Source organism: Hippopotamus amphibius, chromosome 4 (assembly GCF_030028045.1).
Source record: "Hippopotamus amphibius kiboko isolate mHipAmp2 chromosome 4, mHipAmp2.hap2, whole genome shotgun sequence".
Lineage (NCBI taxonomy): Eukaryota > Metazoa > Chordata > Mammalia > Artiodactyla > Hippopotamidae > Hippopotamus > Hippopotamus amphibius.
Window position 1 is genome coordinate 104,963,481 of NC_080189.1, and position 26,503 is coordinate 104,989,983.

Sequence of the window (26,503 nt, forward strand, 5' to 3'; positions counted from 1 at the left end):
TGAAGAAAAGGGCATATTTCATCCTCTGATGATAGTAAAGCATCCCTCCCTTCAGGCTCCCCCTGTTTCTCTGTGTGTCTTGGAATATAAGCCTTCCTGACCCGAAGAGTCGGGAATCCAGTCACAGCATCAAAATCATGATGACTGCACGAAGCATCACAAAGAGGACCTTCCACGTCCCTAGTATTGTAAAGCACACTTTCTACCTGATTTCCCTTTCACTTAAACTTTCTGAGAAATCTTTCCGTCTCTATGGTGTACCACCCACATGTGAATGGTTCACGAAATTATGTGACATGATACCAGGCATTTCAACTCAGCTGTGGAAATTCTGGATTGAAGGAACAGACTGATTTGTTGAAAGACACCTTTTCCATTTACAAAAGTAAAACTTAAACTCAATGAAAGATCTGATAGACACAGATGTTTGCAAGACTAGCTTTACTCAGAATAAAAGAGGATGGAGGGAGTGGTCTCGTGGGAAAAATGGCACATTTTTCTGCTTTTGCTTTGATGCATGGTGTGAGCTTTGCTTTTTTAAAGAAATTTGCAAAATCTGGTTTAAAAGCAAGACTTTGACCTTAGGCCTGGTTTGCTGACAAACTATCACAAACTGCTTCCTTTCATACCAGCTTGTCCTGACAGCAGGGCCAGGGATCCTAAGGGAATCAGGGATGACACAGAGTGGAGTCCTTAGCAATGCAGGTATGCTAATCTCATCTTTTGTTTTTTAAAGACTAGATTATCTGAATTTTTTTTTTTAAAGGCTACACTTGCAGCAGACATCTCACAAAGTTGCTGCGGAACCAGGTGTGTCAAGGGAGGCATCCTCTTATTCAGCACTGTACCTGCACGAGATGCTCAAAGTCCTTCCAGAAGGACCCTTGCAGGCTGAGGGAAACACGCTGCACCCAACAGCACATGAGACTCCAAACACCAAAGGCACAGATGCAAGAGGAGGGATGGTCTCCAGAGCTGTTCTGAGAAACGGAGGCTGAGTTCTCAGCTGGCAGTGAACCTGGGTCTCGGCTACACACGTCTGACCCAACCGTGCAACCAGGAGGAGTCCACGCCTGAGCGAGGAAGACTATTACTATGTGGCTCCCTGCCCTTCAGAACTAGAACATTAAAGTTCAAAAGCACAGAAGATGTGTTTGATACCCACGTGCTTATAAACCAACAGCGGAGAGTCCTGCATGGTTACAAAATTGGCTTTGACACGTGGTTTTCCCTTGCACCCTGGGGGCAGATCTGGACAAAGAGGAGTCATCATTGGGGCAGAGACTGGGCTTTCTCTCTCACCCGCATCCCCCAGCCAGTGAGGTCCTTTGGTGCTGGGTTTCAGGAGATTGGGCACACCATACAATGCCCGGGGACCGTGGAACAGTAAGGAGACACAGAGCAAATATAGGATCCTGTTAATTGCATCCACTCAGAGGGAACCAGGACAAGTTGGCTAGGAGAAGGGGCTGCTTAGAGGGCCTGGTCTACTGCCTCCAATGATTAGAGGGGCTCCCGCACTTAAGAGAAAGTGTCACTATAGCAGGGGTGTCTCTGGACAGAAGCAGATTCCTTCAAGGCTTTTCTAACAATCAGTGTCTGTTGAAATCTCAAGCAGGCTGTCTCACGAGGTGTCCAAACAGGCTGGCCATCCCCTATCAAGGATGCAGAGCACCGGGCTCAGGACTGCTCAGGGGCCTTGGTCTGGAATGCTTTATGGGACTGGGAGTCCCATCTCTGTGGCAGTCACAGAGCACAGAGCAAACAAGCTGTGTGCACAGCTGGTTCTGTGGGTGTTGGGGGTGGGGGAAGGAGTCAACCTCAGAAGCTTTCCTAAATCGTCCAGGTTTCAAGCACATGCAGACAGATGTTCTGATTCACCTTTTCCCTAGGGGAATGGTCATATCGCAGCCAGTGCAGTAATGAACTTCAACGCATCACGCTAAACGTTTTTATTACTATGAAGCAGACGTTTATAACCAGGCAGAATTGTCTGCTTGATTAGAAGACAGTTTGTTCTATATTTTATTTCTATATTTTCCCTTTCTACTATTTTTCTCTCTCTGCTTGGCTGCATCCTTCCTCTCTCCCACCAGCAGGTAAACTCTTTGAGTCCCGGAATCTTACCTTTCTCAGTCACCCCTGTGCCTGGCAGGGTGCCTGGGGCAGAGCCAGCTCAATCCCCCCTCCAGCTTGCTCCCCTGCAATTGCTCAGAACCTGTGCTGGTCATTTAGTTGAAAACCTACCAGAGACCCTGTAGGTCCCTGCCGTCCATTCAACCCCACGGATGCTAGTTCTCACACAGCTTTGACTCCCCACGACAGCTGGTCTAGCAGCTTGGAATGCATTCAGTGACAGCACTTTGAATACAGTTTTACAGTTTTCAATAACATATCAATGACCAATCGGATTTCTTTTCAATTTCCAAGACTGAAGAGCATCAGACAAACTCATAGTCTCTATGCCTACGGTACTTGCATGTAGGGCACGCTGATAATTTCTGAGATCTCAGGATGCTGTTAATTGGGAGTGTTCGTGCCCTGAAGGGTTGGGAGAAGGCCAGAGGGGGGGACCTTCACAGACTCTGGACTGAAAAGCAAATCCTAATTATACAGCAAAACTGAAAATATTCATTTCCCTTTTTCTTCCCGTATATATTTGATCTAAAGTTTCAGATGACACATTTTATATTCACCTCAACTGTGTTAAGCATTGCTTCCTTCCCATTTGTGTTATTTTCCTTCGATAGTTAAAATGTTGATTCCAAACTTGCAACTGAGATGATTTTCTATTTCTACAGCCAGGCTCACGAACACACACAATAAACAGGATTTTCACGATACACTGGATTTCTGAGCATCAGGGCGTTCGTTACGTTTTGCTTTTCCCCTCACTGTGTTATGGGCTAGAGAAACAGCAGGAGAAGTGCTGCCTGCAAGGACCTGTCATCTAGCTGGACACAACGCATGGGCACAGGACATCCGGTGCCCTTGGGACGGGTCACACCCCAACGCTGTGCACATGCCTCACGGCATCTTTACGCTGGTTTTGCACTTTTACCGCTGATGGAGCGGAGGAAGGCCAGGTGTGCTCCATGAATGTAGGTAAATGGTTTGGAAGTTGTGAAATACATTTCCCAGAGCACAATGGATACAGAGGTGAGATGTGGATGATAGGTCCTTATGGTGCCAACTTGTAAAGAGAACGGGGGTTCTGAAGGGCTTCCTCAAGGACTCACTGGGAGGGAAAAAGAGACGAACCTGGAGTTGCAAAGGATGCGGCCTGTCCACCCCCACCTACAAGGAGATGCGCATAGAAAACACATGGCAAGACGGTCATCCTTTCCAAGCCAGTTAGGAAGTTAAAGAATGTTTTAAACATATTTTACAGAAAGCACTTAATGCACTTCGGGAAAACGTCTGATTCATTCAATGTACCTGCAGATGCAGGCAGTGCAGGCAGGGAGCTCTGCGTGCTTCAAATCCTGCAGCAAGCTGGATTCATTATCTTCCGGGGGTGATTTTTTTAGGGTGAACTTTTTTTTTTCTTTTTTACGCTCTTTATTGGAATATAATTGCTTTACACTCTTGTACCAGTTTTTGAGGTACACCAAAGTGAATCAGCTGTATTTATACATACATCCCCATATTTTTAGGGTGAACTTATAAGTCAACCCAGAAAACAATTCTGACTACTTTATAATTAAACCTTGTTTTTGAACCAAACAATAGCATTTCCCAGACTAAGTCACCACTTTCATGCAAAAGTCCAAGGTTCCAAATAGACTTTTAACTATTCCTAGAAAAAGAAAGCCTTGCCTCAAATATCCAAAAGTAGATGTTTGGGGCTCAGCAGGGAATGACAGTGCGGAAGCTGCAAAGTGAGTGTGAGTGATGGGAAAATCTGGACCCACTGAAGACAAGCCCTGGCCACACACACACAGGTGCACCACTCTGCAACCCAGCCCAGCTGCACAGCATCGCTCCCCATGCGCTCTGCTGGGGAGGGCACGCTCTTCAGCTCCAGATGGCAACCTTTCCCCACGATGGTTTTTCCTGGTACAACCCTTCTGTATAAAGAAGTAGTTCTTGTCAACAAATCACGAACCAGGTCATCCCTGTCTAGTCACTTAACAAGCAGCAAAAAGCAAGAGCTTGTGACCTTGAACTTGGGTGGTTCTGAGTCTTCCCGTCACTGCCAACTGTACTGCTACGTTAGGTTACCTATCACACAGGTGTGTGGTACCCGAGGACACTGGGGCAGCCTCTCCTTGAGGCCTCCTAAGATAGCTTGTTCCTGAGCTAAAGGTTTCCATCACTGGTCCTTGGACCCAAGTTAGAGAAGCTTGATAAGACTGTTTCCAAGATCAAAATTAAAAGAAAGGAAGGAAGTAACACAGGCAGGAAAGGAAATAAGGAAGGGGGGAGGGAGAAAAGTAAGGGGGGAAGGAAGGACGAAGAGAGTGGGGAGAGGGAGGGAGGAAAAAGAAAGGAGGGAGGGAAGGAAAGGAAAGAAAGAAAGTGAAGAGAGAAAGATGAGAAAGAGAAAAAGAAAGAAAGAAAAAGAAAGAAAAGGAAAGGAAAAAAAGAAAGAGAGAAGGAAAGAAAGAGTAGGAAAGAAAGACAGAAGGAAAGATAGACAGGAAGAAAGAAAGAAAAAAGCCCCAAAGAGTAACAGCACAATCAAAGCCACAGCACTGCCTCTGTGGCTCTTTGGATCCTGCTGTGCTCAGGAAACCTAGCAGCCACACAAGCACACGCTATCTCCTGAGATGCAAGAAGTGGGCTAGTAAGTAAAGCATGAGGAGCCTTGCACAGGAAGGCTGGGGTCTGGCTTGCACACAGCTCAGCCGGGCCGGGTGCCAGGGTACCCATGCATGGGCATCAGGACCGGGTGTCGAGGTGAAACCCCAGGCTTGTTTTTTCAGGGTGCAGTATAGGCACCCGCTGCTTCCCTTTCCCCCATTACAGGAAGAAAAAAAGTCTCTCCTTTACCACCTCTGCCCCATTGCTTCATCAGGTTGCAGCAGCATCTTTTAGGAAGTCATCAAGAAAGCTCCATTCGCCACGATTTTTTGCAAACAAGTTCACTGATGTGATGGTGCCCATTTCTGGAGATCAGTTCACATGGTGCCTGTCCTAATGGCACTCCTGTGGAATGCGCTCTATGTCTGTAAAGCAACTGCCTCGCTTCAAAGAATTCAAAGGGATTTCCCACCCCCCATATGACCATAGAGAGCACATGAGAATAAAATGAATGGAGGAAAACTAAAACTAAAAAACTAATATATTTCTGTGACGCATTCAGCGCCTATGCTTTGAAAAGCTATTTTGTTTCACATGTTTACATTTTGCTTTATTCTTGTTACTCTGTACTTAATCAAATGCCTACAAAACCTATGGTTGAAACAGAGCTACATTAAATAAATCCAAACGATGTAAAAAAAATTGAGCTGGACCTAGATTTTCTCTAAATCAATTGTGGCCAAAACCAGAAGAACTAAAATTCAAAATTTCTGATTCCTTTGTAGTGACAACTGAAAAAATGTTTTGAAGATAAAACTGATTGAGAACTGCTTCAGGGAGTGGATGAATAAATAGTTTGGGACTTAATTTTGTCAAGAATTAATTTTAAAAGGTTTTCTGTGATTTAATGACACATACTTCTATAGAATCCCAGATCTGCTCCATCCAATAGGTAGCCCCTGGACACAGGAGGCTTCTGAGCCTTGAAACGTGGGACTCCAAACTGAGAAGTGCTGCAAGCCTCAAGTACACACTGGGTTTCAAAGACTCAGTAAAAAAAAATGGTAAAATAGTCATTCATGATTGTCTATACTGAGCGCATGTTTAAATAATACAATTCGGGGCATACTGAGCTAAATAAAATAAATATATAAAAATTCATTTCACCTGTGTCATTTTTCTTTTTTAATGTGACTCCTAGAAAATTGAGAGTTACCTATGTGAGTCTCACTATATTTCATGGACTACCTGGAAGAAGTGATTCCCGGATTTCACAAATATCTTCTAGAAATGTTGGCTGTCACGCATCCATGAAACCAGTCACTGTGTCTCAGAAGGCTTGGAGCCCAGCTGCCTGCGAGGATCTGGCTGGAAAGACCCCACATCTACCCCGCAGAGAGTGTGCATGTGTGTGCAGGCCCAGGGCGGGCTGATTTTAAGGATGCCTTGTCAGGAGATACTCCAGCAGTAGTAATAAAAATAAAGTTATTGAAATGGGAAAACCAAACAAATGAACAAATACAAACCCTTAACAGAACTGTTAACACCTACAGCTCCAGCTTTAAGTATAAAAATCAGTATGGAGTCCACATATTTATAATCATAGTACTTCTTTAAAATTGTAAGTGCAGTGCTGATCATGGCAAAATAACTCTCTTCTCTTCTCAGGATTAAAACCACTTCACTTAAAACCACAGCACTGTCTACTGAACATGTATTTCGCCAAAGACTGCTTGAACTGTAATGCTAAGATGACCTAAGTGCTTTCTATACTGGGTAATAGTGCATCACCACCATGTAACATTACAGGGGGACAGAGGCCATCAGAAGTGCTGGGGGGGCTGGGTTATTGGCGAAGTCATATTTTTATTGTTACCATGTTTAACTGGAGAGAGCAGAGATATTGTGAAAGCAGCAAAATTCTGCCAGATTCCAAGAATAATAATAAAAATAATCACAGAGCTGCCTGCAGCACTGTCATAAAAGTCCTTTTCTCATTTCAGCAGGATTTCACCTCTAGCATGACAGTTCATTCTGCAAAGGAGAGGGGCTGCCTTTGCCATGTGCTCTGTCAACGCAGCAAGGCTGGGGGTTGCAGGCCTTCCATCCATCACACCCCGCCCAGTGGGGAAAGACACCGGATGTTCAGGGCTTCACCGGAATCAGGCCTGGGTGATTTCAGTGGAAATCAACAGCCTGCAGCCACATCCCCTGCAGGGGAAGTGCTCTCCTGGCAGGCAGCCTTGCAAGACACGCCCTAGACCTGCTCAGAGATCCTTGCAGCTAAACTCACTCCTGAAAGTAGGGCACGAAGGCACTTCCGTTAATCTAGCTGTTGTCAGGGTCAGGTACCTTGGGGCAGGAATGTGGGAAAGAGCCTCTCTGGTCCTCCAACGGTGATTAGCTTTCTGATGGCTCCCTGGGCCACTCACACATTGCTGGGCCCTAAGTAAGCCACCACCTACTTAGGGACCACTGAAGAGGTAACCTCCCAGATCTGCACACAACTCTTGGTTGTGTTTCATCCAAGGGAGTCAATATAAAAATATTTTTGAGAAGACCAAGTTCAATCCCATGTGTTTTGAAGGACAGAGTGAAACCAATGCTTTCCTGGAAAAATCACTGTAATTTAGCAACGTAGTGATGGAACGTGGATGAGTCTTGCTTTGCATTTAAAGTTCTTCAAACCAAAATAACAGCAATAATAATAATACTATCTCATAAATAAGACACAGAATTCTTTCTAACCACACTTGGACCCAAGTTAGAGAAAACTAAAATTGCTAAAGCAGCAACCTACTTATTAATACAGAGAATCTAGTTGCCGTGACATTTCCAGTTGTGACATCAACAGCAGGGTGTCACTTGGAATCAACTCGTGTAGGACAAGCTGCATTTACCCACCTCACTGCCCCCGGCCCCCCCAACAAGCTGAGTCTTCCCGAACACCCTCTCCAAAAAACACCCACCCCCACCTCACACAGTCATCAACTAGATAATTCCTGCTTTCCATTGGAGTTGTCAAGACATGACAACCACAAGAAGATGTACGTGGTACATATATACAATGGTATATTACTCAGCCATAAAAAGGAACAAAATTGGGACACTTGTAGAGACATGGATGGACTAGAGACTGACATACAGAGTGAAGTGAGTCAGAAAGAGAAAAACAAATATCGTATAGTAACACATATAGGCAGAATGTAGAAAAATGGTACAGATCAACTGGTTTGCAAGGCAGAAATAGAGACTCAGATGCAGGGAACAAACATAGGGACATCAAGGGGGGAAAGTGGGGTGGGGGGGGCTTGGGGTGGGATGAATTAGGAGATTGGGATTGCCATATATACATTACTAATAAGAAAAAATATCAAATGGTACACTTCAAATATATGCACTTCATTGTATGTCAGTTGTATCTCAATAAAAGTTCTTGAGGAAAAAATAAGAAAAAATATCAAATTGTACACTTTAAATATATGCAGTTTATTGTATGTCAATTATATCTCAATAAAAGTCCTAAAAAAAAAGACATTACAACCATAGCTAAGAGGCTGTATGCAGGGAAACCAGCTCTCAAAAAAAAAAAAAAAAAAAAAAAAAAGAAAAGAAAAGAAAAAGAAAAGAAAAGAAAAGAAAAGAAAAGAAAAGAAAAGAAAAGAAAAGAAAAGAAAAGAAAAAGTCCTAATTTGTCACATTTGCCCATTTCTCTGGTGTAAATCCTTCCAACCACAGTAGCCCTGGCTACCAACAAGTAACAAGAGCTTGGAAGCTTTGGCTGCAGCCCGTGAACCTGAAGACAGTCTCTGAGTTGCCTGCGAGCTCCTGTTTCCCCCCCAAGTCCTAACAGGCAAAGGGGTTACAGTTTTGAGCGGCTCTGCAGTAACGTGTGAACTGTCGTTCCTGCTAAGACCTTGCAGGGCGCTGGGCTTATCTGGCGGCTACAGCGGCTTGGCCTCAACCCCCGCCCCACGAGTGGGAGCCAGGAAGGCGGCTTCCTGGGGCCTGGCTTCACCGAGCAAGTGTTTTCATCTCTTCGAACTGGTGCTGTGGAAACTTTACAGGGCAATGGTGAGGGCTCAGCTCTGCTTAGGCCTTTCTACTTTTGCATAAAAGGAGGGGAAGCTTTTTTTTCTGGGTTATATTTACACTTCCCAAATCAGAAATGTCCTAACCAGATAGGACAGGTGGCAACTGGCAACCACAGCTCAAAAACTTTTTTTTTTTTCCATTTCTTTCTGAAACCCCATCTAGAAGGAAAGTTAACGACATGTCGGTTGGTTGTTTTACCCCCAGAGTTAACTATGCTTTCAACATAGATGGAACAAAGCGGAGAATCAAATTGGGACCCGAAACCCTAGAGCAGAAAACACTGTTTCTCTCTCTCCACTGATGGATAAGAACCTACCTTTATTTCCCTCAGTAAACCAACTAGGGACAACGTGATCCTGAATTCAGGTTGTCAGAAGAAGATGGAGATAAGCTGATCACTGGTTTCTCTTTGTAAAAATAACCACCTTTTCCGAGTTCACACACTCCTTTGGAGACACGAAGTGAAAACTGGAAGCGTGGCTGGAAATGCCGGGCTCGGGGAGTTCCAACCTCTCCAGGGCCCCGTTTTTCTACAGGTTATTCCCATGTTTTAAAACTGCTACTTTTGATTCTGGGACACTACTGACTCTTAAAAAGTCTTAAACCATCAGCCACAAAGTGCCTGTCTGCAGCGTGAAGTGTGCGTGAGTGGACGCAAGGAACCACGTGAGGATGAAATGGTTCTCAGCTGGGAAACGTGGAAACACCAGGGCATCATGATGGGCGGGATGAGATGGGACACAGGTGGCTACATACCCTCGGGGGGAGGGACAGTCTTGGCCCAGGAAGGCCTTTCTGCGCCAAATATCCATGGTACCCACTGGGAAAAGAGGCCTAAAAAATCCACGTGATGAACTTTAAATTCAGGTGCAGCCTTAAATTCATCCCCTTCCACTTAAACCCTCTCTCTGCTGTTCTGCTAGCTCTCTGCCCGAGAAAGCAGGACCACCATCCCATGCATTTGGTCCACATGTCTTGGGCACCTACTGGATGCTGGGGATGTGGTGAGGGAACCCCAGGGGCGTGCTTTCCCTGTAAGTGGGGACAGGTGAGGAGCGAGAGGATGGCACTGTCACTTTAGGTCAGGGAGGGCTCCTCTTCCGTGGGATTTCCAAATGGAGGCTGAATGCAGGAGGGGGAGAGTCACAGGGCCCCGGGGTGTGGGCAGGACAAGGCAGAGTCCCCAGCCCAGCTCCCAGATGGCTGGTCCTCCTCTCCTGGGGCTCCGCTTGGGCTGTGATATTTTAGTCCTTTCTTTCCACTCGCTCCTTCTCCACTTAAGTGTCCTCCCCTGACACAGGCCACCCTGAGCATCCTCCCCGGCTGCATCCCCTCAGCCTGCTCCCGGCTCCTCCCTGCATCCCTACGCTTTGACCTGGGGCTCCACCCCTGCGGAGCCCTCTGGGAATCCACCACCCCTCTCCCGAAGGTCCCTTCCCAGCCCCTCCGCCCACACTTTCACTTTCCCATCTTCCCTAAAATCTCTATCCCAGTACCTTCTACACCATTTTTCTACCCAGAAATTTTACCCGAATCAGACAACTCATTCTCTGCCTCCGCCCTTGCCTTCTCCTCCAGACAGTTACAGACATTTACTCCCAAGGCCCTGGTACTCAGCACCCCTCCTGGCATAGCTGGACTAGCTCTGTCTACCCCTCCCACATCCTGCCTTCCAGACAGTTCCCGGGCTACAAACTCTCAAGGGCCTTCAAGTCAACCCCAACTCTGTCCATTTCCCCTTCTGTTCGAGAGAACTGCTGTGGTCCCTGAGCTCACGTGCCACGCTGCATGGACACACGCCGCCACCGCTGGGAATCGACGCCTTCCCCGCGCCTCCCAGCTTGGGGATGGGTCATTTCTCCCTGTTTGCTGTTACCAGATGCTCTCCCCAGCCCCTCAGTCTGGAGGAAACATTTTGCGGGGTCCCCTGTGAACCCCATGGCGGGCTCCCAGAGCTGGCCACTGGGGCCCTTGCTGTGACTGTGCCCACTCCCTCCCCACCGATTTCCTAAGGTCAAACTTCAGCTCCCTGAGTCTAGCCATCCCCCTACTCCCTGGCCCAGCAGGGAACAAGCCTTTCTGTCTACTTTCTTTAGAGAAATCTGTAAGTCCCCGTGAGCCCTCCACTGCCCTTATGGTTGTGGGGCTACTGCTCTGTAAGCTTTAACTGCTAAGGTCTACACTGCACCAGCCTGCCAGGGAGAAGGGCTCAGTCGATAGCACTGCTATTGAATGGAACTTCCTCATTTCCTAAGCCAGAGAAACTCAAGTGCAAACAAAGCACAAAGCCAACCTAAATGCTGTGGTCCCAAATCCTAAAGTGAAATCAGCGGGGCAGGTGACAGGGGGCGGGGCCCAGAGCAGCCTGGCCTCCAGCAGGGGCCCTGCTTTGGGCCGTGCACAACCTGACAACTTCCAACCCTGTGATCACTGACCTCCAGGTACAAGCAACCAAGGGCACACTGGCCCTCACACGACAGGACAGCACAGCACAGCGTGTGAGCCCCTCATCCCCGGAGCACGTCCTCTGGTGGGCCGGCCCTCACCATGGGGTGGGGGTGGTGGGGGTGGGGAGAGGGCCGGGGCTTCATGACCGCTCCGCCTTCCGGCCAGGCCTTCCCTTCTCTCCGGGTCTCTCCAGCCGCTGGGAAGGACCCGGAGTCCCTGAGACCCTCCGGTCTTGCCACACCGATCGTGTGCTGCTCCCTGTGTCTGCCTTCTTTCTTGGGAATTTTAGACATTTTATGAGGTCACCTCCATGGGACTTCTCCCTGAAGTCACCTGCCAGGAGGTGACACGGGCACGTGGCCATCCAGTGCCCAGATCCCACAGGGCATCTCACAGGGAGTGCGCCCGATGGAGACAACAATAATAATGATACGGATGCCCCCCTACCTTGCAGCCCACCCCGCCCCCACCCCCCGGCGCTCACCCTAGTTACAGCGATGGCAAGGTGACACCCTCGCCCCACGGGGAGGGGACCTGCCAGGGCCAGCAGGGGAGGGAGCACCAGAGCCAGGGATGGAATCCCTGCAGCCGGGTCCCAGGCACAGAGATGCTCCCCAAGCGAACCACTGTGGTGTCTTGTCAACTACCACTCAGGACACACACATATCACAGACACACCCTACACACACACACCACAGGCACTGCACACACTACACACACACACATACACATCAGTTTCAGTTTTCTCCAAAGAAGATTCCTAAGCCTCTTTTGCCTGGTCCCACCTTCGATACCAAAACCCAGCACAGGATGGTACCCCATGCAGACACAATCACTTATTTTAATGTAGTAAACCAATGTGTCATGATGTTCCACAAAGATCATGATTTCCAAATGTTTTCCACTGACCTACAAAACAGAGGTCAGGAAAAACCTCACATTTACTTTTAAATGGGAAGCAATAAACCTGTTACGTCATAGCCCCTCTTTTCAAAACGTGAAAGATTTAGAGGGTACTCAAAATAATTTTTTTTGATGCTGTGTTTCATGTTTTGGGAAATTGGAAAGTTAGAGTTTCCAACTGGCTTCTTCTTGGTTGGGTGACGTCACAGTAACCTCTGCAGCCTTCACCAGGCACCCAAGACAGAGGCAGTGAATTGCAAGACGAATAGGACAGAATCTTTAAAAGGTGCCCCATCAAAAGCACTACACAATGTGTCAACTACGAAAAGGAGTAAGGAACTAAATAAAAGAGAGGTGACCACGAATCTAAATGACATGCTTTGAGCTGTTCCTCAGAAGAAAGCTGGAAACCGAGACACTCGGGCTGCGGATGGAGTTCAGCCCCAGATGATTTTCTCTGTGAGACTGTTTCACGGCGCACATCCCATCTGAACAAGCCTGAGCTCAGCTGCAGCTAATGCTCAGATGCTGCGAGATAATAGTTCTCCGGAGCTCAAAAGGGGTTTCTCGGTTCAGAGGAGATGCACTGCACAGATAAAAACGACTTCCTCTAACTGCTGATTAGATAAGCGGGCGTCGCATCCGTACTCAAACACCAGCGCCCCAGCTCCAATTAGACCAAAGCCCTCTGTTTTCCATCGTGAAAAATTCTCTCCAGCATACCCCCTCCTTTCCAGGCTGCAGAGAGGCGTTTCAGCCCTCCACCCACTGTCCGGACTGCCTTGGTGTCCTGCTTAGAACTTTAAAATGAAAGTGAGATCTGGCACCAGAATCACCAGTGAAAAATCCATGCATCTTCTTACAATTCACACTCTAGGCCAGGAACTCTTGATGGAGTGAAGGAATGTTTATTTCGAGTGAATGGGCCAAAAAAGAGAATTTATATGTTGACATGCTTAACCATCTTCCTGGATTCCAGAGGGAAGAAATCCAGACTTTTTTTTCCTACTTTTTTTCCCTTTCTATTTTTACCAGAGTATATCAAACCCTGGTCAAAGTCTTCCAAGGGAAGAACCCAAGGACCCAAGCTGACGCAAGAATTCAGCTTCAAAAACGCTCCAGACACCACACTGGGGGATGTGACCTGCAGGAATCAGGTCCTACAATACACCACCCAGGAAACAATGGGTGTCACCTCCCTATTCTGGGAGCAGGTCATGTAAGTAGGCAGAGGCAAGGAAAGAACCTTCTAGAACGTGGCAGGGAGCGCACAAACATATGTCATCGCCCTGTATCCAAAGGCACCGAACCTCACATCTCCCTCTGCATTAGAGTGACTGCTACACAGGGTCATCTCAACGGTCCATCCACAAAGCTGAGCCACTTGGAGAGCCTCCTTCAACCCCAAACCAGCCTCGCGTCCTTGGCGGTGGGCTAATTGAACCACACCCAGGGCATCAGTGCTTCTGCCCCTGGGTCTTCCCTTTGATCCTACTCTAAATCCTAAACGTGCCAGGCATCTCTCTCAGGGTACCATCTGGTTCTCTGGCCTCAAATCTCTCTTTTCTACCTCTGACCTCTGTCTCCTCTGCTCCAGCCCAGCAAGCATCCCTTCCCTCCGGCCCCGTCTACACTCAAAGGGGGAGGGGACCTCCAGCTGCATTTGAAGCCTCTCTTGGGCCTGGAACCAGCCAGGCTGCAGCCCCCACCCTTCCTCTCCAGGCCTGTGCACTCTCTGATGGCACTGCGGAGCTGGAGGACCCCTGCCCAATGTTAGGATGAGGAAACCCACACAAGCAAAGGAAGAGCAAGGCAGCAGTGGGCAAAAATCCACGCTCGAAGGAAGAAAGAAACGTATGGGTTATTGAATAAAGGAAGGAAGTAACCTTTGGTGCCTTTAGACGCTCGTCCTGACATCACACCTACGTGAGCCACTTTTAATCGCCCCTGGTCCACAGTTGTCAGAAGAACCCTCGACCCATTTTCCACGTCTCTAGGGCGCGTGCCATGGGTGATTGAGTCAGTTTGGGGGTTGCCTTAGGAGGTCACTGAGTGCATCCTCCGTTTTAGCAGTTTCACACACAACCACTTCAGAGAGGCGAGATTTCCCTCATTTTTAAAGAGACCACTTCAGAAGCACGAGCGAGCATATCATTAAACAGACTGTCCTGATGACTAAAGCTCTCACGGCCAGGAAGTTCTCTCCTGTGTCTAACTTAAAGTCTTCCCACCGCACTGCAGTCCCTTGCTTCCTCTCATTCAGACCCAGAAGAAAACGGAGGCAGGGGCGCGCAACAGCCTTGGCCTGGCCTTATTCCTCTGACCCTCTTTCCCCAAACTTTTTTCCAAACCCAGGAGACCACCTTCCCACACAGTCCTACAGGAGGTCCCTCAACACTGGAGGAAGCCTTGAGCTGTAAAACCATTCCTTTTCTCATTCTGGGAATGGCCTGCCACCAGTGAGATGCGACCTCCCCATCTTAAGGGGCTGGTTTCTATCTTTTCCCAACAACTTGTGTATTACCTGAGTCTGTTCTCCTGGTTGGGATTCGATTTGTCTAAAACTGGTAACGAGGGCTCAGAGCTTTTCAAAAACCCCTTGGCTCTTTCTAAAACAGACTCCCAGGGCTCTATAATCACTGAAGACTTTCCCACCTTTTACTGTCTTTTGGCCTCTCGTCATTTCTGCTTGATTTTTCGCCTGGAGGAGTGAGCACTCTTGACAGGACCTTGGGTCTGGGGGTGGCCAGCACCTCCGTTTCTCACTTAGTCTTGCCCTCACCTAACTGATTCCTTCCTGGTCTCCTTGGCTATGTTTTCAGTTTGTTTATTCCCTGGGTCACATTTTTTTACTTAATTTCTCTTCTCTTCCTGGTGCTGCAAATCTTAACCACTCCCTTTGCCTTTTCTCAGGGGAAGCTACAACAGGCTCCTTTACTCTGCTCAGAAACCTTTAGAAGATCTTTTTCTGCCTTTTACTTTATGTCTCTGTTATTCTGTCTCCAGCAACGCGTGTTTGCATGTTTTCAGTTAACCCTGAAGACCATTCTGTGAGCTGAGCTCCCATGCGGCCGCCAGTTTGAAACCAGGGCGCCCACCAGGGCTCGGAGGTAAGTCTGCCTGGGAGGGGCCCCGGCTCCACCCTTCCCCTCCCAGGTGCATGTCTCCTGGGCCAGCCTCCGCCCTCCCCACTGCCCGCCCCACCCTTTACAGCCCTGGTGCCTTCCCCCTGGCTCTTCCTTTTTGTGTTGCGCTGCTCCTGCTTCAGTGCAGGGAGGGGCCCCCAAGCAGGGAGGGGACCCGTGCAGGGAGGGGCTCTCGCTTCCTGTTGTCTGTCCCCTGACCCTTCTTCCTTTGCTTTCTTCCCAGGGAGCTGAGGAAATATGCCTTCAAGTGTATTTCCTTTTCCTTCCAGCCACTAACTCCCCATCTTTTAAAGTTGTCTCCTAATGCTGTTGACATACTTCATTTGCTCAGTGCTACCTAGGATGCATTACCTTAATAAACAACCTACCACCACCTACTCAAGCCAGCTGATTTGTTTCAAAAACCTGTAAAGGATGGTTTCTGAAGTTCAGTGGCCCAGCATGAAGAGCAGTCGATTTCCCTGATGCTTCTCTCTACTCCTTGGTCTCCGGGGATTCTCTCCTGCTCGCCTGTCTCCCCAAACCTGCCAGCTGTCTCCTGCTCCTGTGGTCTGCGCTTCTGTCCTTTCTGGTTTCCTGGCAGTGACCCATCACTACCCCCACTTCCAACCGCTTTCCCTGCCTGTCCACACAGCAGCTGCTATTTGCAAACCAAGGAAAGAGGACTCTCAGGTGTTTGAAGTTTTAAAACTCTGAAATTAAGCTTTTAGAAACATTATGCTGGAAGGAGAAGTGAGTGAGCATCGTGTCACATGGTGAGGAAGCACTGGGAAGAGCCCACAGGCCATCACAGACTGCCCCCCGCCCCCCACCCCAGCTCCACCAGCCACACCTTCAAGGGCTTGGTCAGGACCCAGCCTGAATCTCACCACCAGAACGCAGTCTGGGAGCCAGGGGCCTGGTGACCTCTTACCAGGGCAGATCACCCACAACCTGAAGTTCTTAATGGGCAGTATATTTAGACTGTGAAGGCATTTCTAACAAAGGCTTGTTTACCTACACCAAGTGGACTCTTCTTCACTCTCCAGGAACCAGCCCGACTTTCAGTTCTCTACAGGATGCCCAAGGAGACTGTCGCTGTCAGCCTGCACAGCAGCTGCAGGGATTTCGGGGTGGGGGTGGGGCTCCCCAGGTTCTCCATAATGACCCTGGAGTCCTAACTCTGATGTCTGGGCTCTTGGTTCATTTAAATGGTTAGTGGGTACATACCCACATAATTGCTTCTGGCTTTTGGTTCCTGAGCCTTTGCAAATCTTTATCATATATAGGCACCCTCATTGTCCTAATGTTTTTATTTAAATTTGATCTTTTAATTCATGCAAATGTGTCTTGAAAGGAAACTCTGCAGCAGTATGGAGGTGTATGACACACTGGTATCTCTTGCAATAAACAGAAGACAATCTTAAACATAAATGCATCAATTACAATAAAGCATGCTCCTCTGTATCTCAGCTTGGGGAAACCTTGAAAGGATGTGTGTAGAACAGAGGGCAAGATCCACCAACCTTCTTCTCTCCCCACCTTCTTGTCCACACATCGTAGATGTTTTCTAACGGGGAAAAGGAATTCAGAAATGTCCTTGTTTTCTTGGTTCATCTATGCCAAAGGGCTTTAGCCACCACTATTCTTGTCTGTACAGCTAAAATAAGAAAAAGGAACCATAATACCCAGAGCCCGCTTGGTTTCTAAGACACACGAAAACATACAAAATATGTTTCTTAGTTATCACATCAGGATGGCCTACAGGAGAATAACTGGTGATTTTCAGAACCCTGGGGACTTTACACACATGCCCTCCTTGGCTATGTGTCTTATGAGCTGATCACATGAAATCTGCCCTACTTCATTTCTACCTGTGTACCCTTCATGACACTCTTTGGTATAAATAAGTGGCTCTCAACATCACAGTTTTTTCTTTATAAAAAGAAAAGGAAAATAGGTATTCCAAGGAATTGTTGACTCATTAGCTGATGAGAATAGGGTATAATGGAGTGAAAACCAGTTTTGAGTCAGAAATTGAGTCTCCTTCTGACTCTGCTATGTGACCTTGACTAATTCACTGAACTTCTCTGGGCCTCTGTTTTCTTGAAGAGGCTGGACGAAGATTTCTCACCATGAACCGTAGCCTGGGTAGGTTAACCAGGGGAGAGACTGCAAATATTTCCGTATCCATTCTTTTCTGGAAAAGGCGCGTAAATGTCTGCCAACCGAGATTACCCAGATTTATGCTTAACGTGAAAACTTATCTATTCGTCAGATTTTCTACTTTCAGTTAAATTGGACATTCAAGAAACAGAGATGAGAAGGATGACTTAAGATGGCCAGATTCAGCTTCTTCTAAACCAAAGCTATGAAGATAAACAGCCCTATCACTCTTACACGTAAAATGGACTATTTCCCCACCTAAAACCCATATACTGGATGCTGATGCAGCGTGCTGAGGACAGAAGGCCAGCCATGTAGCTGCCTCGGGGGACGCCCCTCAGCTCTGCCACGTGGGGCTCAAGACCATACAGAGCGGGCTCTCCCATCCCTTACACAGCAGGGCCCCACCCCACATGTCGTGTTTCCTTCACATGGGGGCTGGGGGGAAGCCGCAGGTGAATGACTATGGGGAAACAAGGGTTTGGGGGCCCAGCACGCGTGGCGGTCTGCGGACAGGATACAGGACAGGACACTCACCCAGGCCTCTGTCACCCTTAGAGCTCTGCTGGCCTCCGGACGTGGTGGAGAGGTCTTCGGGGACGGGCATGGGTTCATCACTGTCGTCGGGGGTGTCACTCACCGGAGGGCTTTCCTTCCCTGGGGAGACAAGAGGAGCTTGAGTTTCTGGGATGTGGCCACCCTGGGGGTGGTGGTCACTGCGACTGGCCAGGAGGGACCGCCTGGGCCTTGCTGTGGCTTGGCTTGAGTTACTGGACTGAGTTCACATTTCTTTGTGGGAATTAGAAACTGCTTTTCTTTCTACGGAAGAATATCATTGCCACACCAAACACTGAGAGGACACAGCTGTGATAAAAACATAAATCACCTAGAGATCACCAGTATTAAAACTGTGGCGGGGGGGTGTTACACATACATGGATATTTATATATTATGGAAAATGCTCCTTTTCCTTTGAAATGGAAACCCATGTATCTTCTAACATAGATGTAACCTAACATTGAGTTAGGGGACAATAAACCCAGCAAGGAAAGAGCTGGTGAGGCCCCCAGTGGACGCAGAACAGTCTGGGAGCACTCCTGTGGAAGACAGGCGGGGAGGAGGAGCCTGGAGGAAGGTTCCTGGGAAAGGGCCGGGCTGGGATGGGATTGCGGGTTGCTGCTGGGCTGGCAACCTGGCTTCCCAGACAAAGGATATGCCCACCCAGAAGCCCAGACCTGCAGGAGAGTGTCCAGAGGGTGAGGAAAGCCTGCCTGGAAGACAGGGTGAGGCAGAGTGTGAAATGTCCTTGTTTGTTTGAATAAACCACCTGCAAGAACGACACCACCTTTCAGGGGACGGGCAGGACCAGTGTAAGCGGTCCCAGCAGAGGCGACGACCCTCTTGGGAATAGTCTAAAATAGAAGCTGCAAGGCATCAAGGCCATGATTTGGGGAATAGTATCGCATTCTCTAGCAAACAGACATTGCAGTTTAGTATTCCAGCTTAGCTGTAATTACCTCCATTGGCATATTTTCAGAAAGAGCATTACTGGGTATATTTGAATAGCCATTGCAAGATGGATAAAGATGCGGCAGGATGATAAGAATTTCCCGAGGAAAAACCCAAGGCTGGAGAGAAATTGATTGAAGTACTCGTGTTACACTAAATGTGCACTACATCAGTAATATTTTCATTGCCCTAAATAGAAGACTTCAAAAGTAGCAACAGCTGTAGGTAGACTCAGTGTTGCTTTTCACCTACTTCATAAATGAGGAAAAGCGCTGAATGGGAGCCTGCAGGAGGCATGTGAACCACTGATAACTCTTTTCTCCTTCTGATTTCTTAGGGTAATAGTCTTCAAACCTTGAGGACTTCAGGGAGGTGGTCAGGGGACTCTTTTTCAATTTTTTTTTTTTGGTAAGTATAATTTTTTTTTAAATTATTAAAATTGATTTACAATATTGTGTTAGTTTCAGGTATACAGCAAAGTGATTCAGTTATACACACACAAATATATATATATAGATATATATATATATCTATATATATATATTACAGATTCTTTTCCATTATAGGTAATTAGAAGATATTGAATATATTTCCCAATGCTATACAGTAGGACCTTGTCGTTTGTCTATGTTATATATAGTAGTGTGTATCTGTTAATCCCAAACTCCTGATGTATCTCTCCCCGCTTTCCCTGCTGATAACCATACGTTTGTTTTCTATGTGTGTGAGTCCATTTCTTTTTCATAGATATGTTGATTTGTATCGCATTTTAGATTCTGCATATAAGCGATATCATATATTTTTCTTTTTCTGACTTACTTCACTTCGGATGAAAATCTCTAGTTCTTACATAGAACTTCAATATATGAAATCCATCTTCTGTGTAAAATGGGGACACTGCAGGGTGGGGAGGCTGGAAGATCAGAGACCCAGGCCACTTGTTTCCGTGAAGACCCCCGAGGAGCCCCCACAGAACTGACCGTGGGGACCCTGGCCTGATAAGCTGACCAGATTATTAAAGGTGCAGAGTGTGGGGTGTGCACGTGTGCCTTTCTGATCAACCAGCTCTCATGGTTACAGGGTGGGAGATAACTTTGGAGAACTCTGGGATCGACTTGGCTACCCGGGTGCACGGGAACCGAGAGAAGGTCACAAAGAATCGAGACTTATCCAGTGAAGGGATGTCATCTCTCTGCTCCACTCATGTGAAAATGCAACCCCATAGCCTTTTTTCAAATTTAGCTGATCTGTTTCTTGGGGACACGAGCAACTAGAACTTGATGGGATGCTAGACATGCTTCCATCTGGCTGGGCTCCTGTGCTGAGCTACATGCCAGCTGTCCTGTAGCATCTCAGCACTTTCACTGTTTCCTACACGGAGGAGAATAAGGAATAATGGAAACAGTAGGGACCATGACTCTAAATACCCTGGGTCAGGTCGATCAATAGGAGCTCCCCGTGCAGAAGCAGCAAGAATAAAACAACAGCCTCGGCGTGTGCAGGGGCCCCTGGTAAAACGCCAGGACTGGCAGAGAGCGAGGTGAGACAGCCACGTGCCTACCACGAGCCCTGCTGGAATTCAGCTTCACCTCGCCTCACTCTGCGATGCTAAGAGCTCATCTGATTTGCCTAAAAGCCCCCAAGTTTGAGCAGCAGCTGCTGAGACATTAATCCCTGACCTGAGCCTCGGTACTTAGCGACCCTGGGATCCTTTCCCTGCCGGAGATTTCCACGACAACCCTCCATCACTTCGTCAAAACCTTCATGAGGAGCAAACATATTTTTATATGTTGATTTTAAACCAATTCACCCAGTTAACCACTTAACACACAAGACCATAGAAAGATGATAAAAGACAAGAAAATAAAATTATTACATAGCATATATTACACACTGTGACTAGCAGTTAGTTGACCCAGGATACAGCTCAGATTTGACCAATGATAAGACAGATTCCACAGTAAGTCACCTCTTCAAGACTCTTTCCTCAAGAGTAAAATGAGGTGAAAGGACATGATTTTGGCTTAGCTCACAAGGTTGTTGTGAGGATAAAATAATAAAGTGTGTGGATGCTAATATGCTTAATAAGCTTATGGTATTATTTTAACACTGTGACATCCTATAGAAACAGAGGTATGCACAGCACCAAGCGCTGCTATGTCCTCCACGTGCAAGTACAGTGTCTCACTGACACAGAACTGTAGACAGCGAGAAGTCAGGTACTGAAATGGAAGAATTTAGGGGGTGTGAGGTCATTTTACTTATTCAGAAAACCAAAAGAAACTTCTTACCAATTTCTATTTAACGTACTCACTGCACATGTTTCAAATAAAGCTTTACCTATGAGAAGTGTTTTGGGCAAATTAGATGAGAAAATTGTATAATTAGCTTATCAACAGCAAGCAAATAATTCCTTGAGTAGATTATAATTCAGCCAACAAAGTTCTGTGATTCCCTTCCTCCCTAGTGGATGAAATTTTACTGTGTACAATTATCCAGGAGAACATAATTCCTAGGGGTAAATAAAAAGTCAGAAAGTAGACTGTCACCTCTATGGGACAGTGGGGAAGCTCCTACCCAGCACCCCATCTGGTTCCCTGGCACTTCTGGTCAGTTACTGAAACTCTCTGAGTCTCAGCTCCCTGCGAATTGAAGATGGTCCCTGTGTCTTCTTCACTGGGGTCTTGTAAAGTTGAAATGAGAAAAATGCTGAGGGCGTTGTTTGGTAAATCTAAAGCATTCAATCAATGTGATTTACTCTGATTCACATTTGCACTGACACTTCAATACAGATGAGCCTCATCTCCCAGGCAGGTGATGGATGGCTACGGAGCATAGTTCTTGTTTCCTTGTTCCAACAAACATTAGGAACGACCACTAGGAAAACATCCCATAGGGCCACAGGAGCCTGAGCATCCTATAAGCTCAGCTGGCTCTAGCCCCGCATTTTGCAGAGGACACATAGTGGTCCAGGAGGCAAGGAGAATGGTCTCAGGTCCCAGGGCTGGAGGCAGAGATGAGATGTTGATACAGACCTCACAATTTCCGACTCTTCCCTTAGAACCCAAAACAAACCACGATACACATGCATAACCAACGATCTGGAAAGAGTGCCAAAGAAGAAAGAGACAGAGAAAGGAAAAAAAAAAACTTACCAAAAGAATGAATGAGATGTGCCCTAAAGGAAAGCATGGCTGACTTTAGACAGACCCTCCTCCAAGCCTGTTCAGCAGTATTTCCCAACTCTAGTGGATGCAAGTCGGTAAATATTTATGGAATGTCTATTATCTGTAATCTGTAAGACACTGTAAACCAGGGCTCAGTCCACATTTAGGATAAATCCCAAGGGAGAAAGAAATATGCAGTTTGAAAAAAAAAAGTCAGGTATTAAGTATTTCTCTGTTTTTCAAGTGAGTATTTCATATAGATTAGGTGGACTCCTATGAAACTGCTGATATTGGAACATTTTTTTTTTAACCTATGATGGGGCAATTTCATAGGGTTCAACTTAGAAAAAAAATCCATTTTTCTTTTTTGGGAACTGAACATAACAAGGAATACTTTTATGGGAAGAGGGGATGATTCGGAACATATTCCTCAGATTCTATATCAAGAATGTCGACTTCTGTGTGGCTAAATGTACATCGTTATTCAACAACGAACTGCCACTTCCCTCCAGTTTAGAGATGAAAGAAGGGAAAGTCATCACGATTAGGACTGCACTGAAGAAGCAGCAGGAAGTAGAGAAATACTCTTTAAATCTTCAGCAAAAATGGCACAATGCTTTAAGTGCACTAATCTCTGCTTAGAATGCTCCAGGTTTAACACAAGCCAAAGGACTATTCGTGGAAAGTACCAGAAGCACCATTTCCTTTGCTAGGAGTGTACAAAACTAAATTTCAGACCAAATCTTGAATCTTTTTTAAACCAAAGAAGAGCTGGCTTTTTCAGGCCAACTTTCTTTCTTCACTACCCCTGCCCCCCCCCCCCCACCTTCTCTTTAATTAGCCACTTCCAAACAAACCGAGTGTTTAGCATAACATTAAGGGCAAGAAAAATAGAAGACGATGACGAGGCTTTCGTTATGCTTGTTACCAATATAGGGGATCCGAATATTGACCGGCTACAAAACTTTCTAGAGATGCCACCCCAGGCTCGGGTTCTCAGCTTTGTCTTTGGGACGGCAGAGTCTGCACGGAACCAAGGGGTCTCCACCTAAAGGCATCATGTAAGATGCTGACCTAGAAGCCACCCAAGAAGAAGGTGGCCAGAGGAACACAGAGGAACAGAAACAACGATGGGGGTCTCTCTGCACCTTTGGGATGTTTAACATTCCGTGTTTCTGACCTTCTCATCACCTCTAGCCACAGGCTGCAATTCCAGAGAATAAGACCCACCTCTGCTTCAGCTCAGACTGCATCTACCAGCAGCTACCAGCTCCTGGCCAAGCCAAAGGAGAGGCTCCAAAGAGCCAAAGTTTTTTTTGTTTGTTTGTTTTTGTTTTTGTTTTTTTTATAGTTTTATTGTTGTCGCATGGCACTCACATTTAAGAAACAAAGTATGTGTTTAAGGGAAATAAATTCAAATAATGCTGACAGGTAGAAGACAAAACACCAAAGTCTCTGTCCCCTTCTTCTCTAACCCATCCCTTCCATCCATCCTCAGTCTTCCAAGAGGATGTGCACATTTACTAAGTATCACTCCAGAATTTCCCCAAACGTATATACAGGCATGTGGAAAGTGTGTGTGTGTGTGTGTGTGAGAGAGAGAGAAATTTGTTTTCATCTCAAAGGATGGGGTAATACTTTGCATAACATCCTGAAACACACTTTTCTCACCTTCACATGCATCTTGGATGTCTTCCCACACAACTACGTTCGTACGGTCCTCACTGCTCGGAGCTGTGTGAACAAGGGTGTGGAGGGACCAGCAATTTCCAGGATCAGCACCAACGCTGCAGTGAGCATCGGCAGAGACACCCCGTGCCCGTGTGTGAATGCGTCTCCAGGGCTAATCCCTCCAACACAACTTCGGTTTCTGCAGATAAGGCCAAACGTGCGGACCAACGTTCACGCCCACCAACTGTCTGTGAGGTGCCTACAGGCCACAGCTGAAACGCCAGGCATCTGCTTGTACCTCACAGCCTGGAGAGCTCAATCCGGACTCTCTAAATGACAGGTGTGGCCACCACAGAGCAGGAGGGGCCGTGGCTGCAGCAGGCCGACTCCAGGTTGAGGGAACTTGAATCGCCCCTCCTGCCCATCTCCTGAGAGCAGCGGGCAGGCGTGGCGGCAGATGCGTGCCCAGCCCTGGTCACCATCACGAGGACTGACTGAGACCCAGAGGCAGAATTCAGTCATAACTTGGAAACCAGGGGGGGCAGGTCGGCCACACTCAGGGGACCACATGGGCCACTGCAGCACAGAGGTTTACCTGGGATTGATCATGAACTGAGGCTGGAAAACATAAAATACTGAAAACCCGACTGCTGCGGACACGTCCAGGTTCAGGGCCAGCCAGACCGTGGGCTTCCTGGGCCCATGAATACGGAGCTGCTCAGGCTTGGCTAGACGGGCGGGGGTCCACCCCCAGGGCATCACCCAAGGCAGGACAGTGGGATCCAGCCTTGGGCCTCAGCTCCCAGGACTGCCCTATGCCCTGGTCTCCCGCCCGGGATGGGAGGAGCCACGTTCAACATGGCTTGAAATAAACACGTGGTGACTGGAGCAATGCTGTCTCCACGTTTAACAAATAGCCTGAACTGTGCCCCACACTCTGCTTTCCAATCTACTTTCTCCTTTTCTCCCATCCCCCACCTCCCTCCCTCTTTCTCTCTCTCATTTTAAACACTTTCATTGGCCTGTCTTTGGGGTCTAGAGCAGATCAACCTGTCCTTTTTCCTCCCCAAGAATATCAACAGAGGTTGAATCCTTTCCGAGTTGCTCTCAGATGTAACAGGAAAACTAGTTTTGTCTGGGAGACTTTTCTATCCAGGTTGTCATATGGGGATAACCTCTAAGAGGGGAAGTGAAACATGGACACCCATTCCATCTTGGCCTCTCCGTTTGCAGGACAGCCCTCTTCCTCCCCCGCCACCTGGCCAGCACCTTGGCTTTGGGTACCCAGTGGAGCCGTTCTCCTGGACTCCCCGTACAGGCATCTCACCAGCTCTCACCTGAAACTTGGGACATGTCTTGACCTTCATCCGTGTCCATGGTCCTCAGGTTATCTGAGAAAGAGAGGAAGGGGTTTTAGTTGAAAGCAAAGTACTCAAAAGATACGAGAGAGAGAGAGAACGAGAGATAAAGAAGGCCCGTGCTCTTTAACAACAAGGCTATCTACCAAGAATAATGCCTTTTCCTCCTCACACACTCGCTGGGGTATCAGACTGGCACAGACCTTGATCCTTTTAAAAACAGCATTACAAAGATTTATAAAAATATCATTACAAGCACAGGAGGACCAAATTTGTTATTTATTGTTAATTTCCTACTGCATAATAACCCAAAATGCAAACTGACTGCAACAAAATTAAGCAGAAAATTAAATGGCCCTGGGTCATTGTAGGCACAGAATTCATTCTCTTGGCTGATCCGTAGTTATGTTCTTTCTAATTTACTGAGCATGCATCGATGAACCTTGAGTCAGCTTGGTGACACGCGTACAATCAGCAATCAAAAAACGAAGCAATTTGCTGAAGAATGTCTCATTTACCCAGGCAGGGCTGCATATCTGAGCAGCCACCGCGCTCCCTCCATCAATAATAAATACACCTCCAGCCTGGCAGATGGGCCGCGCGCCCCGCTGGTTGTGTCCCCCCGGCTCTTCAGGGCCCCTGTCTGTGACTCCGCCAGGCTCTGCCCCGAGAGCGCCCAGACCTTCCTGTTCTGCTGACACATGCCCAGCTTCTGGAAAGAGAGACAGCCAGCCTGGAGGAGCCGCCCCCGGGTGGCGACGGGGACCGTTCTGCTTGTGGCCACCACAAACACGGGGGAGAGGCCACATCGGCCGAGCAGGAGGGAGGCGTGGGCTGCGTCCTGCACGCAGGGTCCCGGCCTGCACCTCACAGGTCTCAGGTGCCCCTGGTAGGTGACATCTGGCGGCTGCGTGGATAGGAAAGTGGGGGCCCAGTGCAAGGTGACCTCCGCAAGGTCTGCTTGTTAATGTTCTGCTGGACAACTTCAGAAGAGCGCCTTCTCCAGCCGGCCAGCGGAGCCCGTTTGTTGACTGGAAATCAGGTCACTTCTATCTGGGGGACCACCTTGGGATCTCCAGTTTGGATGTGTGGGTCTGTGCTTTTAGGCCTGTTTTCAGCAGATGTCTGCACAGTGATGGGAGGTTCAGGGGAACTGACCCTCTACCGGGAGGCTACATCTCTGGGCATACAGAGGCCGTGCGTGTGCGTGTGTGTGTGTGTGTGTGTGTGTGTGTATAACAGCCGTCATGGTGCATTTGGAATACAGACTTTTCAGTTTCAGTCCTGTCGGTACTAGTCATGAAGAAGACGTGGA

At 47.6% G+C, this 26,503-nt stretch overlaps 1 protein-coding gene across 2 annotated transcripts in view; it reads right to left on the reverse strand.

Moving 5' to 3' along the window:
• IKZF1 (IKAROS family zinc finger 1) overlaps positions 1 to 26,503 on the reverse strand; it is an 87,370-nt gene that overhangs the window by 48,625 nt on the left and 12,242 nt on the right. Inside the window, exons 1-3 of one of the 2 annotated variants that reach the window (XM_057733207.1) lie at positions 25,707 to 25,808; positions 25,168 to 25,221; positions 18,021 to 18,140 (exon numbers count right to left, since the gene is read on the reverse strand). In XM_057733207.1, the coding sequence (XP_057589190.1) occupies positions 18,021 to 18,140; positions 25,168 to 25,221; positions 25,707 to 25,722 (190 nt within the window). In that variant the 5' untranslated portion in view covers positions 25,723 to 25,808. Of the gene's footprint in view, positions 1 to 18,020; positions 18,141 to 25,167; positions 25,222 to 25,706; positions 25,809 to 26,503 lie in introns of those variants that run through there. The other variant, XM_057733208.1, reaches the window with a different exon arrangement.